Below are 13,719 nucleotides of genomic sequence, written 5' to 3' on the forward strand. Positions count from 1 at the left end.
AATAACATAAGATCCAGATATGTCTCATTGAACTTGCCTAATTCTGTGAACTTGTCAGCATTTTCATTTACCTTTGCAAGCCAAGTCCTAAATCCAGACAGGCCCCATCCTTTTGAGCCTCATCAGATAGAATACTGGCAGAATAGAAATGACTGGCATGTCAGTGATGGGATTATAGAGAAGCATTTAGGATTTTCCTAGGTCCTGCAGTCATGGATGTTCTTGCTGCAAGTATATCAGTCAAACCCAGTCAAAAGAAATGTCAGCTTGTTTCCTAGACACTAGACGAGCGGCCTTTCTGCAGTGTGACCTGCCTTCCTCTTACAGGGCACTTGCCCTGCAGGAGTCTGGTCACTGTGGGTCAGCTGAGCCAGCTTCTGATGCTCCTGCTCTCCTTCTTTCAGGAAACAGCATCCTCCATTCAGCCGCCGACAGCGTGACCAGCGCAGTGCAGAAGGCAAGCCAGGCCTTGAATGAGCGTGGAGAGCGATTAGGCCGAGCAGAGGAGAAGACAGAAGACCTAAAGAACAGCGCCCAGCAGTTTGCAGAAACTGCGCACAAGGTGGGCCAAGAGAGGGGCGGGCTTCTCAGCTCTAGGATGTTGCAGAGCTATCGTTCCAAGAAACTTTGTTTCAGTGTTTTCCTGTGATGCGAGAGAAAAAATTAAGCTTTTTATTTCCCCTTTATGTAATTCCCATCTGCTACTTACTAAACACCTGAGTCATGGAAAATTTCTTCTTGTACCTGGTTTCTTTGGGCTTTTTTCCGATGTCTTCGTCCCTATCTCTGACCTTTTGACCTTGGATCTTTAGGAACTAGGGACCATCTTTAGTTCCTGCCCAGAAGTTTAGAGCTCAAGTTTCGAGGCACAGAATGGGGAGTGGAGGAGAAGAGATCAGGTCTTCGAATATCCCCACCCCACTTAGCCAACACATGGAGGATGTGAGGCTGCACATGCTTACTTTTCCAGCCTGTCCCTTTCTCATCCTGAGTCTAGCACTGTGTCCTTATCTCTTCGCCAGACACAAAGTAAGCCCTAGTCCCAGGGCACTACGCACCTCAAGGCTAGTTTTCCCTCTGAGAGGGGTCAGTTCTTATGTCAGGGCCTCAATTCTGGGACTCTGAACTTGACTGGACCAGAGCTGAGCTGCCCGCCATACTCCTTGCTGCCCTAAATCCTGAGAACAGCATTTCCTGCGTGACTGAGCATGCACTCTGCACATTCTCACACTCACTGAGAACTGCGCCTTTCAGAAGGGAAAGGGGGAGTTTTTATTGGCAGCCAGCTATCTAAGGCAGCCACAAACCAAAAGAAAGAGAGGCCCTGTTGGTCAGGTGATAAAGATGATTTATTACTGTTCTTGTGCTTCAGATCAAAGGGCAGTTTTTTTCTGGTTAATGGTTTGAATTTAGGCTTCCAGAAACAACATCTGCTGATGACTTGTGTTGGCATGTCAGACTTATGATCTGGCCCTTCCAATACACTTTTCAGGTGACCTTTAAGAAAAAAAGAATTGGCTTTAACAGAAACCCCACTTCTGCTGAGGAAACAGGGATGGATAACCTAAAAAAGCAATGAGAAAAATATCCCCAGCTGAGCTGCGGTGACCTCTCCTGGAGGCTCACGCTCAGGTCCAGCTGGAGATGCAGCTCTGAGCCAATGACTCCTGCCTTCTCTTCCTGCATCCCCTTTGCACAGCTGTCTTGTGGCCTCATTCATTCTCTGTCATGACAGGGTCTTACTGCACTGTTGCCTGTGGGCCCATTTGGAGTTCCTTGAAGGAGATTGACCAGATCTGTCTGCAAATGCAGGCAGCCCTGCTGGAGGCCAGAGCCTCAGATTGCTGCTGTTAGTGCAGACGCAAAGGGAGTGAACTCGGATTTCAGGTCTCCCTAGTTCCTTCCTCCCTTCTGCAGTCTCTGTGACACAGAGATAATGATGACATGGAAATGCTAGTTACAGCCTCAGCTTCTTTAACAACAGCAACTTCCGTGATTTCAGTGGGAGACGGATAGTGGAAATCTGGGGAAACATTTAAATTGTTGAGTTGGGTAGAGAGGACTAAGGGGAATAACTTTATAACAGTCTCCAGTTCTGGGAAGGGTAATATCTTTCATGTCTTCCCACACAGAATAGAGCAATCAATAGTGCACTGATAAAATTCTGCTAAAACAAGAGTTTAGGTTAATGATTAAACCATGAACCAGGTTACCAAGGAAGATTGTGAAATTGCTCTTCCTAAGGTGGAGTAGACAATACCTGGATGTCATCTACGTAGGCATCCCTCCCAGAGGGGGCTGTACAAACACTGGATTGGATAACCTAACCAGATGGCCTGAATTCTTGGCCGTGGTGGCCCTGTTTCCCTGATACTGTGGCCAAGTTTTCTAGGTAGTTGGGAAAGCAACATGGAATAGTAGTTAACATCTTGTGTTTGAATCCAGCTCTGTCTTTTACCATCTTGGTGACCTTGGGCAAATGTTTAATTTCTCTAACACTCAGTTTTCTCATTAGGAAAATAGAGTACTATTCTTTATGAGAATAGTATCTACCTTCTAGAGTTTTCAGAGAATTGAATGAGTTCAAAGCTATTAGTACAGTATGTAGCACATGTAAATCTAAATTATTATTTATAATTATTAAAAATTGTTTCTACTAACCCTGTCCTATTCAGTCACATAATGAGTATGACATGGTAATCGCCCTATAAACTGCATACCTCAACCATACCTCTGCTTTCTGTTGAAACTGCTCTCTGTAACCCTAATGTGACAGGTAAGCAGTCCAAACCCATGCCATCTTGGCCCCTGCGACTTGTAATAAGTAACTAAGGTCTGTAATTTCCACCCTACCCAGACAATGTGTAAACTAAGGCTTATCTTAACTTCTGTGAACCACTTAAGTAACAATCGGAATGTCCAAAGTCCCCTGGCCCTCGAAGCCCCTCACTCTCATCTCCACCCAGGAGGTGATTTACGAAATGTCCAAAGTCCGCTGGCCCTAGAAATGTCTGAAGCCCCTCACCCCCACCCCTGCCCCTCACCCTCACCCCCAAGGTGGTTTGTGGGCATAAAAGGTCTTGACACCCTCAGTCCTCCGTGGCTGCCGGCAATAAAGACCCTGCAATTTGGCATACTTTTGTCCTGATGTTGACTTTCTATGCTCGCTCTGTTATAACAATGAGCACTGTAGAGGGACTGGTTAATTGATACTGGTGACTGAGGATCCTCAACACAGGGACAGGAAAGAGTGGAGGAGAAGATTTTGTACCTCCCACACCCAAAGGGAAAGGGGTATGGGAGGGCCTCCTGCTAAATGTTGATACTATCTAAACACAAATCAGCCCTTGAAACAGGACCTGTCAGGATAGAAACTAATGCACCACCCAAGGCAAAAGGGCCTCTGGCTTGACCAGTGGGAAAATTGATGCTTAGCAGTTACCTGCTTTCACTCAGGAGGGATGAGGCACGGACAGCTTGTGTTTATTTTGGTTTCCTCCCTTAGGTAATCTTGAGGGGAGGAGGAGGAGCTACTAGTGTCTGTTAATGTGTATGACAGTATGAGAGTGTCATGGTCAGACTTGCAGTTGTCTGAAACTAGGATGTGTGCCTGTGAATCACCGGCACTGGCAGTATTCCTAACGAGCAGACTGACCTCTCTAGATAAGGTGTGGCTGTTTTCCCAGGGACTAGGGCTCTTGATTTGGACCCACTAGCATAGGCTGACCAGGAAAATGTCATTTTGCTGGCCAGGACACAGCCAGGCCACAGCCAGGCCTGCTGGTGAGGGGAGAGTTCAGGGATGGAACCCCGGCATTCTACCCCTAGACAAGCATGGCTCTGTTGACTCAGAAAAAGTAAGCTGTGCTTACAAGTGGGGGCCAGTACACATGGCAGAGTTCTGGGAAGAGAACGGCTGTGCCAGGTGGCAGCTCCTCAAGCTCCCAGTTGAATAAGGGCACCCAACCCCAGCTGGAGAGTTTGGTACACCTTTCTAGATTCCAGTAGAAAAGGGTCTTTGGTCTTCTAACTTGTTCCAGGACTCCTGCAATGACCCAAGTGCAAGAGTGAATGGATCACTTTGGCACAACCCTGACTTCAAAATATGCAGGTGCTTGTCACCTACAGTGCAGATAGAAAATGATCCTTCCCCTCTCTCCCCAGACTGACTCCCCCACCTCCACTCTGGTGAGCCTGGTTTGAGGAAGTGTGGTTCTTTCCTGAGCTCTGAGCTTCATGCAAAGTTAACCTGAGGAAAACGCACTGCAACCGCAGGAGCAGGTCTCCTCACTTGCCCTTGCCCAAAAAACACAATGTTGCAGCATGTGCAGTGCTTTGACGGCCCCGCGTGGGCAGTGAGTAAGTAGGCAAGAGCATTACCCACACCCAGACATCCTCAGATGACATTTCTTGCAGAAGAAAATATTGATCTGCCCTGTTTTGCACTATCCTATGTGTTTGGGGGAAGAAAGGGTGTGTGGCATTTCTCTCACCGGGAGGCAATGGCTGCCTCTGTCCTTGCTACCTAATGAGCGCAGGTCTGGGTCTCAGGAGCATAGGTCTCTATCTCCCTGGTATTAATCATGATTTTATTATTATCATTATTTAGGTTGAGTAGTGTAAGGAATAAAGAAGTTCTTCTACAAAGTTTTCATCTTAGGCTTTAAAGAATAACAGCTTCTTACTCTAAAGTCCCTATCCATTATTCTAGCTGCTTGGACTTATCCAGACATACCCAGACAGGCCTGGGCAAGCCACAGCCCATAATGCATGCCATTTCTTATTTGGAAACACTTCCTTAACTATGTCTGTGCAACTTCCTCTTTTCTTTGTTCTATTCCCACTTACCTATTTAGGAAAGGTTTAAGTTGTTAGGCAGTCAGGCAAAGCATAGAATGTGAGGTCCAGTTCCAGCCAATGTAAACTGGACACAGCAGCAGGCAGACGTGGCAGGTTATAAATAATTCTGTTTCCTTTGTCTGGTGTGCTCTCGTGGTCAGACGGCCGTTGAGCAGCACCCTTTCTGCAGAAAGTAAAACTAGCCTTGCTGAGGGATCCTTTGTCCCTGTGTTGACTCTTTTTGTGACACCAAAAGTCATTCCCAACAAGTAGACTATGTGCATAGCATTGAAGGAGAAATCTTTCCACGAGATATTAAGAACACAAAATACACCAAAAGGAAATTTTAAATTTTAACAATTCTGACACCTAAATTTACCCATTGGCATTTAGAGTCAGAGACTTTTTTATAGACATAAGAGGAGGCTGAGGTGTAGAGCAGCTGTGACTTTAGAGCTGAAGGTCATACAGCAGATTTGTAGCAGCAGGTATCTTGACCTCATTTCATGCAGTGCTCTTTCTGCTCTATCTTCCTGCCTTCCATATTCTAGCGCTCCTAATTCCTAGGGAATTTTTAATCAAAAACTAAAATGATACTACTTTCTTAGTCCATTCAGCCTGCTATAACAAAATACTGTAAACTGGGTGATTTATATACAAAAGAAATTTATTTCTTACAATTCTGGAGGCTGGGAAGTCAAAGATCAAGGTACTGGCAAATCCAGTGTCTGGTGAGGGCCCATTGTTTGATTCATAGATGGCATCTTCTCATCATGTCCTCACATAGTGGAAGCAGTGAGGGGTCTTGCTTCAACCACTTTATAAGAACATTAATCTCATTCATGAGTGCTCTGCCCTCATGACCTAACTACTTCTCAAAGGTTCTACCTTCTAATACCATCACCTTGGGGGTTAGGTTTCAACATAAGAATTTTGGAGGAACAGAAACATTTGGACCATGGCAATACCTCAAATAGCAAAATGTCCAGTCTTAACTGTATTTCTGCAAATCTTAGCTGGTTGGGGCCTAGAGGCTCCCCTTAGCTCCATTCCAGATGCACTGTCCTGGTTACCAGGGTCTGGTTTGAACAGCAGCACAATCACTGCTGAAGATTAATGGCTGTGGGTAAATTGGCACAAGCCCATTAGCTGAAAGTTAACAGCTTATTGAATACCAGGACAGCAGCACTGATCAAATATTTATGGTCAGTATTTATTATGCACAACACTTAACCGCTCTGTGTTGATGTGATGGTCCACATTGCTGAATAATGTATAAAAACTAGAAGCAGAGCAAGAAGTAGAGGCCATACAGTGGTGAGGTTCAGAGTGTGGCCAGGAAGTGGGACAGATCTGAGCTAGAACCCTGGCTCTGTCATTTGCACCAACTATGTTTCCTGGACTATAAACTCTTTGAGGTCAGGAGTCCTTAGCCACCTCTGCCCTTCTTGGCAAGAACTCACATCACTCAGCATGATAGCCTGGGCACATTTGGAACTTCCCACACCCTGTGTCTGGCAGTTGACTGACCATCAGCATCAGAACTGCAGAAGATCTGTGGAGGTCTTCACTGGCATCACCAGACAGAGATACCAGGAGCTCTTTCAGCTGAGGTTTCCCAAGCAAAGATTAACTTAGCAACAGGAGGACTGATCCAACAATCACGGCAGTGCCTGTGATAGACCTGGCTGGGGGCACTGCCTGTGATTGTTGACCCTGCCTTTGCTGGTGGCTTAGCTGAGATGGCAGCCCCAGAGTTATAACTTATTTGCTGAAGACATCAAGAAGAGAAAGACTTGGGTTGCCCTGGGTTTTGCTGGAGAATGGATTCGTGACACCTTCCAAAATGATGCAGAGCACCACTGGGTGAAATCAGTGGGATCAGCCTTACTAAGTCTTAAAAGGCAGAGAGCCTGGTCAGGATGCAGATGACAGGGCTTTCTGAAAAGTTATTCCCTGCAGAGAATCACCTGTTCTTTGCTCAAAGGATTTCTGAGCCACAGAACCCTAACCTCAGTTGTTCCCAGCCCCAACCACAGGAATTAATCCTTGATATCAGACTCTGGACACATGAAGAGTACAGTTCAGCCTCTGTTCTGCCTTCTGGTTCCCTTCACTGTATGGACTCCTTGGAAAAGATCTGGCTAAGAAAAGCAAATACAAATTTTATGTTCTGTACCTGCATATCATTTCCTTAAGTACATTATGGTGGGCTGGCTGAGCCTGGGAAAATATTGAATGATACTGTGGTATTTGATGTTCCCCTTTATAAAGACCTAACATTTCAATAGACTATGTTTTACAAACACCAATGGGAAAGGCATAAGTCAAAGTCAGGGTTTGGTGTGTTTCGGCCCTCATTAATAACAGTTAAATTGTGAAGTGCTCTGAACTTGGTTGAATATCCAGAATGCATATTAAGTAGATGGTTGCAGACTGTCTCTCTAAAAGCTGTTGATTTTTGATACTTCATGAGATGCCAGTTGAGTACTTACAACTCAAGAGTGTTGCTTCTCCTGGACAGCTGGGAACCCCAGCTGTTCCTAGGGTAATTTACTCATTCTGCCTGTGCGTGGTTTTTTCATTTGTTCCTTCAGTGCAATGAAAGAACACCACACAGCACTCTCTCCCACCTGGATGCATACACCAGCAAAGCTCTCATAAGGAAGAGTAACAAATGAAATGTCCCATGGACAATTTGAGAAAATGTTGCACATTTAAAGGTGCCACTGTAATTAGTAATGGTGATCTGCCACAGAGAGTAGAATCTTGGTGCTGCTTCTCATTGTGGACATGGAGATGGAGCAGCACAGTGAAATCTCCTGCTAATACCTGCTGTTAAAGTCTTACTTTTCTCATTCTTCTCTCTCCTTAGCTTGCCATGAAGCACAAATGTTGAGAAACTGCCTATCCTGGTGACCCTTCTTAAGAGAAACCGAAGAGTTTGTTCAGCAGTTTTTACAAGAATTCCAGACCTCTGCTTGCTTCTTGTTTCCCAATATGTGGACACTTAGAGTGGTTTTTGTTTTTTCTTTTCGGATGTTAATGTGAAAGAAAGGGTGTTGCATTTATACATTTCCCTAATGATCTTGCTAATAAGTGCTACAATAGCATCAGCTTCATTTTGGGTTTTCTTCCCCCCACTGTGTGTATGTATGTATATGTATGTTTTGAATATGTTTTCTTTATTAAAAAAAATATTTTTTGTAGTTTGAATATGAAATTTGGACCAAATGATAAACTGAGCTGGGTCTAAACTGGCAACATGTATTTTTTTTCTCTGATAGTAAGCAGGAAGGTGTTTTAATGTGGTGACATCATCAGATGTTATTTTTCCTAGATGAAAATAAAAGTCAAGCAGTGATTAGTTTCACTCACTGTCCTAGCTACAGTTAATTTGAAGATTAAAATTCTACATGGAAAACAATTGGATTTATCGGGGAAAACAGCAGTCTTAGATTTTGCTCCTCACATAGTAATCTTTTGCATGAAACATCACCAGCATTTAAACAACAACAACAAAAAAAAAAACCAGAATCACAGATAGAAATCTCCTTCCTGAGTTACAGTTTAAATACGCCTGCTACTTGTTTCCAGGATGTTTATTTGGAATTGTCATATGAAGGATAAAAATTTGAGAGTGAAGGCCTAAAGAAAAGCCTACCTAAAACCTGTGTATTCACAGATGTTTCTCTTGTCATTATCACAGTGATGGTCACTGGTATGGAAAAGTGCTTATATTTTTATCAAAAATTGGTTTGTCCAGATAAAGGTCTGTGTCAGTGATAATGTGAAAATATACTACATTTAAAATATTTGTCTTGTCTTTTTACTGTCATGTCTTTTTTAGAGACACCCTCATAATGTCCTTGGGAAAGGGCCTTTAGTTTCTTGGTATCTGGATTTTGGAGGTTTTGATGTTGTTTTTGCTATTTATTTAATGTAATTTAATATGTGAGTTTCTTGACAAATTGCATTTCATGGCAATTGCACCTTGCCTGTTCTGATATAAAACACCACTGTCACAAAGCCTTTACATTGCAGTCAGTTTCAATACAGCTGGTCACACACCTCTTGATTTTCTATTACTCAAGATAATAAGGGGCTTAGAGTCTAGAAGTTTTGTTTCCTAAAGGGTTAAAATGCTGAACGTAAAAAAGCTGTGCTTTTTTTTATGAAACAAGGAGACAAGCTGCACATCCCAGACACACTGTAAGCATACCACTGCAGCGCATTGACTTTTAAGCTGCCTGAATCTTGAGGACCCCTATCTATTCCATCCTTTTCATTTTGCCAATTGAGTCTATGTGTATTGCAGCCTCTTACATAGGAGAATAAGGTGACTTTTGGATTGTTAATACTGATTTAAATAGCTTAAGTTCTTAAAAAAAAAAAAAAAAGCATTCCCAGGGAGAGAGAAAGTGTGTCTATTAGGGGAAAAAAATATTAGACAGTTCACATTAAAAGGAAGATGAGATTTGTCAGAGACAAATTTCATTTTAGATGATCCAATTCAAGAAAACTCTCTATAAAATTTAATAAACTACAAAAATTAACTATAATATTTTATACTTTCTTTTTTGTGTCTTAAAAGTTTAAAGAAGCGAGGAACATGACATTTGGTGAGTACCATTGGAAGCTATTTTAATTTGTACAAAAAGCTCTAAATATCACTCCAAATAGATGTTGTTTGCAGACCTCAGTTCAGAATACACACACACACACACACACACACATACACACACAGAGAGATGTATTTGTCTTTCCAAATTGGATTCTGGTTTCAGAGATAGAGAGTTGGTATAAATAATTGAAAGGATAAATCTAAAACCCCCTGACAATCGGCCAAATTCAAGAACAGAATTGGTTGCCAACTCTAACAACAGTGTTTGGGAAGCTGTTTCTAAAGTAGCTGAGGATGAGGTCATAAGCATACTGTCAAACCTAAGATTCTTCCTCCTTAGTAGAATTATGATAGTTACTCTTGATAAATATAAGTATTCCATGTCTTAACCTCTTTCTTCACCCTCTGTTTATCCTTTTAGACCTAAGTCTCACTGGAAATAGCCTGAATTAGAAGAAAGCCCATCTGAATCTTTATTAGCCTCCTCTAATGATTAGTTTCCAGACTATGTTCATACCTCTGACCTCTCAGTGTCAAAGTCTTACCTAGGCCTCCCCACAGCAGAGAGGGCTGTAGTAGCAATCCCTTCCCCTCCTCCACCTCCCAGCCTCTTGCAGAGGAGACCAGTGATAACCCATGTGAAGTTCTTTGCTATCCTTTTGTAGAAGGTGCTGCAGTATAAAATATTAATGCAGTCTAACTTAGACAAAATTGCTCAAATAACTCTCATCATTTGGGACCAGTCTGTTTGGTTGAGCTTGCCTGAAGACTTTTCATTTGTTTCATTTCTGCACTTGTCTATGAATTTTGGGATACTATATTTCTGTGAAGGACTTATCAAATTGTATGGACAACTCATAAAGGAAAGAAACTTTCCAGTATTACCACTTCTTCATGGAATATAGCTGTAGTATTTCTCACTAGTATTATTAGATACCTGTACGGAAAGTATGCAGTTATTCAGGTTAATGTTTCATATTAAAGAATGTATTTGTAAAATGTAACACAATCAGTAGTTACCTTTTTTCCAGCTCTGAAGAAGTTAATTACAGTGACATCTGTTTTAATACTACTTTTGTGGCTAGCAAAGGTTGTGCCTCTATTTAAAATTATTTACAGGATGCTCTAAATGAGGGGCATTAAAGATAGGTTTCGCTCTTAATTTTAGAAATTGTAACACTGCTGATGTCTGTCATACAGTTATTAATTCTTCAGAGGTTCTGTAAGATGTCAAATATAATTTTTGTTTAATTCAGAGATAAGTAACACCTGCTCTATTGATTCACTATTACAGCAAACCCTAATTTTGTCATTAAATATTTTAACTCTGTGATCAAAGTTTGTTTCTTGCAGTTATTTATGAAATCTATAAAACACTACAAAATAAGTACATGTCTCCACATTTTTTATGCTAATGGGAAAATCTTTCTGTGCCTAAGGGGAAACCTCAGAACTAATATTAGCATGCTGATGAAGTGTCATTATATATGTTCTAATGGAAAAGCTTGGAATGTAATAAAGGCTAAAGAGCTAACCTTAATTTAGACAATGGGCATCTATACAGCAAGTTTTTTTTTTCCTAGGTGAAGCAATCAAGCTGATTAATAATTACCTTTCTGCTGATATTAGTGATATGCTTCATTCAAGTTCATATTATAGCATGTGCCCTCATTCAGCAGACTAGTTGCATGCCCTGTTAAATTGGAAAGAAGGTTTGCTTGTATCATGTCAATTTATTTTTATGGAAAAGCAAATGCAATGTATTGCATCGCCCCGTTTGTTTTCAAGGGAAGTGATTTGGGTGACTACTGCAGCAGAACAGCTGTCTCTGGGTTGGCATGGACACTCGGTAAAGCAAGAGGGATTGGAGATATTTCCTGGGAGGAGTGCAGGTGGAAACGAAAGACCTGCACTCTTCACTTTTCAGAGAAGAACAAGTAAAGATATGGTTTGGGTAGATAGATGAGGACCCAGTCTTAAGTTAATTACGCATTTAAAGGCACCTGCTCTTGTGAACTAAATTATAAGCCGATTGCCTTGCAAAGATTATCCTTTTTTAATATAATTTGTATTAGCGATTATACCACAAACAACTCTCAAATTTTGTGGGAGGATTAATGTAAAAAATCAGTGGTGCCTTTCCCCTGCATCAATGAGAACATGTTTAGGAAAAACAATTGACTTATCATCATCATCTGCCTAAACAAGCAGATAGGGGCAGATGTGAGGGAATGGAAGAGGAGGGGCAGTGGAAAATTCCAGAAATAAATTTCAAGATGCAAATGTCTTAAGTATTGTTTTCTGTTGCTACCCATTCTGTGCCTTTTGCACTGGCATAGGCTAGCTTGGGTGGTAGCCGGATGTACATATGCATTTTCACATAAGCATGTGTGGCAGGCGTCGAGAAGAGAGCTGTGTGCTGCCCCTGCATAGTCCCCTGAGTCATTTCATGCCACCTTCCTGCCCATCTGGGCACGGGTAAGCAGGGGACAGTACTTCCAAGCATCAGTGAAACTGCGGCAGTGCCACAGGTGGAGCATTATCAGAGCATGAAGATGAGCAAAGATATAAGAGACATGGAAAAAAGACACATCCCACCCACAAGGCAAGTCTCACTTTATTTCTCTAAATGTGAATCCGCTAACAGTCCTCTTTAACGAGATGGCGCAAAGGATGGATTTTCTTGTGGTTTGCTTTCTTAAAATCTAGAATTTACATCTAAAATGATTTTGTGTAACTACGCCAACCTGATGCTAAATTTTTCTTCATTCGTACCTTCACCCCAGCTTTTTGAACAGTCTTCTTTCTCCTGCCCATGTCCTTCCCCTTGTTGGCTGGCCCTTCTTAAATCCTGCTTTAGCTCTCCCTGAGGCATTACCCATAAATAAAGTGTTGGTTTACAGTGGCTTCTTAGAGCAGTTCCTTTACCCTGGCTGCCTGTCACAACCAAATGGGGAGCTTTTAGAAATATGTACATTTTACTCCCAAATTTGCATTTTGATGTCCTTGATCATGTGTGTTTTCTAAAGAAAAGAGAAAAAAAAAGGACTCCAGCAGGCCTGGGATGATGGAGCACCTGGCTTCCCCAGATGTTTACTAGATTTTAAACCAACAAAGTAAAGCTGTGGAGGGCCGGGCTCATACCTGTAATCCCAGCACTTTGAGAGGCTGGGGTAAACAGATCGATCACTTGAGCCCCAGAATTCGAGACCAACCTGGGCAACACGGTGAAACCCCATCTCTACACAAAATACAAAATTTAGCCGAGCGTGGTGGTGCACATCTATAGTCCCAGCTACTGAGGAGGCTGAGGTGGGAGAATCACTTGAACCTGGGATGTTGAGGCTGCAGTGAGCCGTGATTGTGCCACTGCACTCCAGCCTGGGTGATAGAGCAAGACCTTGTCTCAAAAAAAAAAATGTTGAGAAAATTAAATATAATGTGCATTTAAGCTCTATTACTACTTTCTACTTTAGCGTAACCTGCCTTGACCTCCATTTTATTTTCTCCGTTAGCCTCATCTGGAACCTCAGGATTTCCTGAGTTATATTTTCACTTCCCACCTCTATCCCTCCCCTAAAGTTTTCTGCCACATTTTCTTCTTTCTGCTGATAAGTCATGATCCTGGGCATAACAGTGTCTGCTTCTGTGGTCCATCTCACTGGCCACTGACAGATATAATTCAATGAGGCAAAGCTGCCTTGCCTCCTTCAGCCCACAAGGACTAATGGACAGACCTAAGTGATGCTGAATTGGTTGGCAATTAGTATTATTATTGCTCTCACATTTTGCCAATCAGACGTTTTAAATGCTACTGATTTTCTCAGATAAAGTGAAGATATTTTTGTACATTATTTTCCTGTCTTTTGCATACTCAACCAGTACAAGGATGCCTGTTTCTATGGCTCCTGGCCTCATCACACATCCAGACTTAGATGTGTCAAGAGCTGGACAGGAATTTCTATTCCTGCAAGTCCCAGGTGTCACTTGTCAACATTAGATACGGTGCCTTTGTCCTGTGACATTGTATCACAATTGCTTTGCCACTTTGTCAGATGACATGGAAAGAACAAAAATGCGCCCATGAGTTCTCTGAGCTTAACCCTGCTATTTAAAACATGGTTGGGTGATCCACAGTATCTGAAGAAAATCCCTTAATTGCAACACTGCATCCTTAGTGATCGAAGCCTCAAGCCTTCTGTTAGCTTTTCTTAAAACCATTCCTTTCTTTTACTGCCCCAGGAAGGAAAATATGG

The 13,719-nt window shown here is 42.2% G+C and overlaps 1 protein-coding gene across 2 annotated transcripts in view; it reads left to right on the forward strand.

Moving 5' to 3' along the window:
- STXBP6 (syntaxin binding protein 6) overlaps positions 1-10,793 on the forward strand; it is a 271,168-nt gene extending 260,375 nt beyond the window's left edge. For both annotated transcript variants that reach the window (XM_064374720.1, XM_021674895.2), the window contains exons 5-6: positions 405-562; positions 7,715-10,793. In XM_064374720.1, the coding sequence (XP_064230790.1) occupies positions 405-562; positions 7,715-7,738 (182 nt within the window). In that variant the 3' untranslated portion in view covers positions 7,739-10,793. The remainder of the gene's footprint in view (positions 1-404; positions 563-7,714) is intronic.
- Positions 10,794-13,719: the final 2,926 nt, after the last annotated feature.

Source organism: Aotus nancymaae, unplaced genomic scaffold, assembly GCF_030222135.1.
Source record: "Aotus nancymaae isolate 86718 unplaced genomic scaffold, 86718_ANA_hifiasm-v0.15.2.pri h1tg000011l, whole genome shotgun sequence".
NCBI lineage: Eukaryota > Metazoa > Chordata > Mammalia > Primates > Aotidae > Aotus > Aotus nancymaae.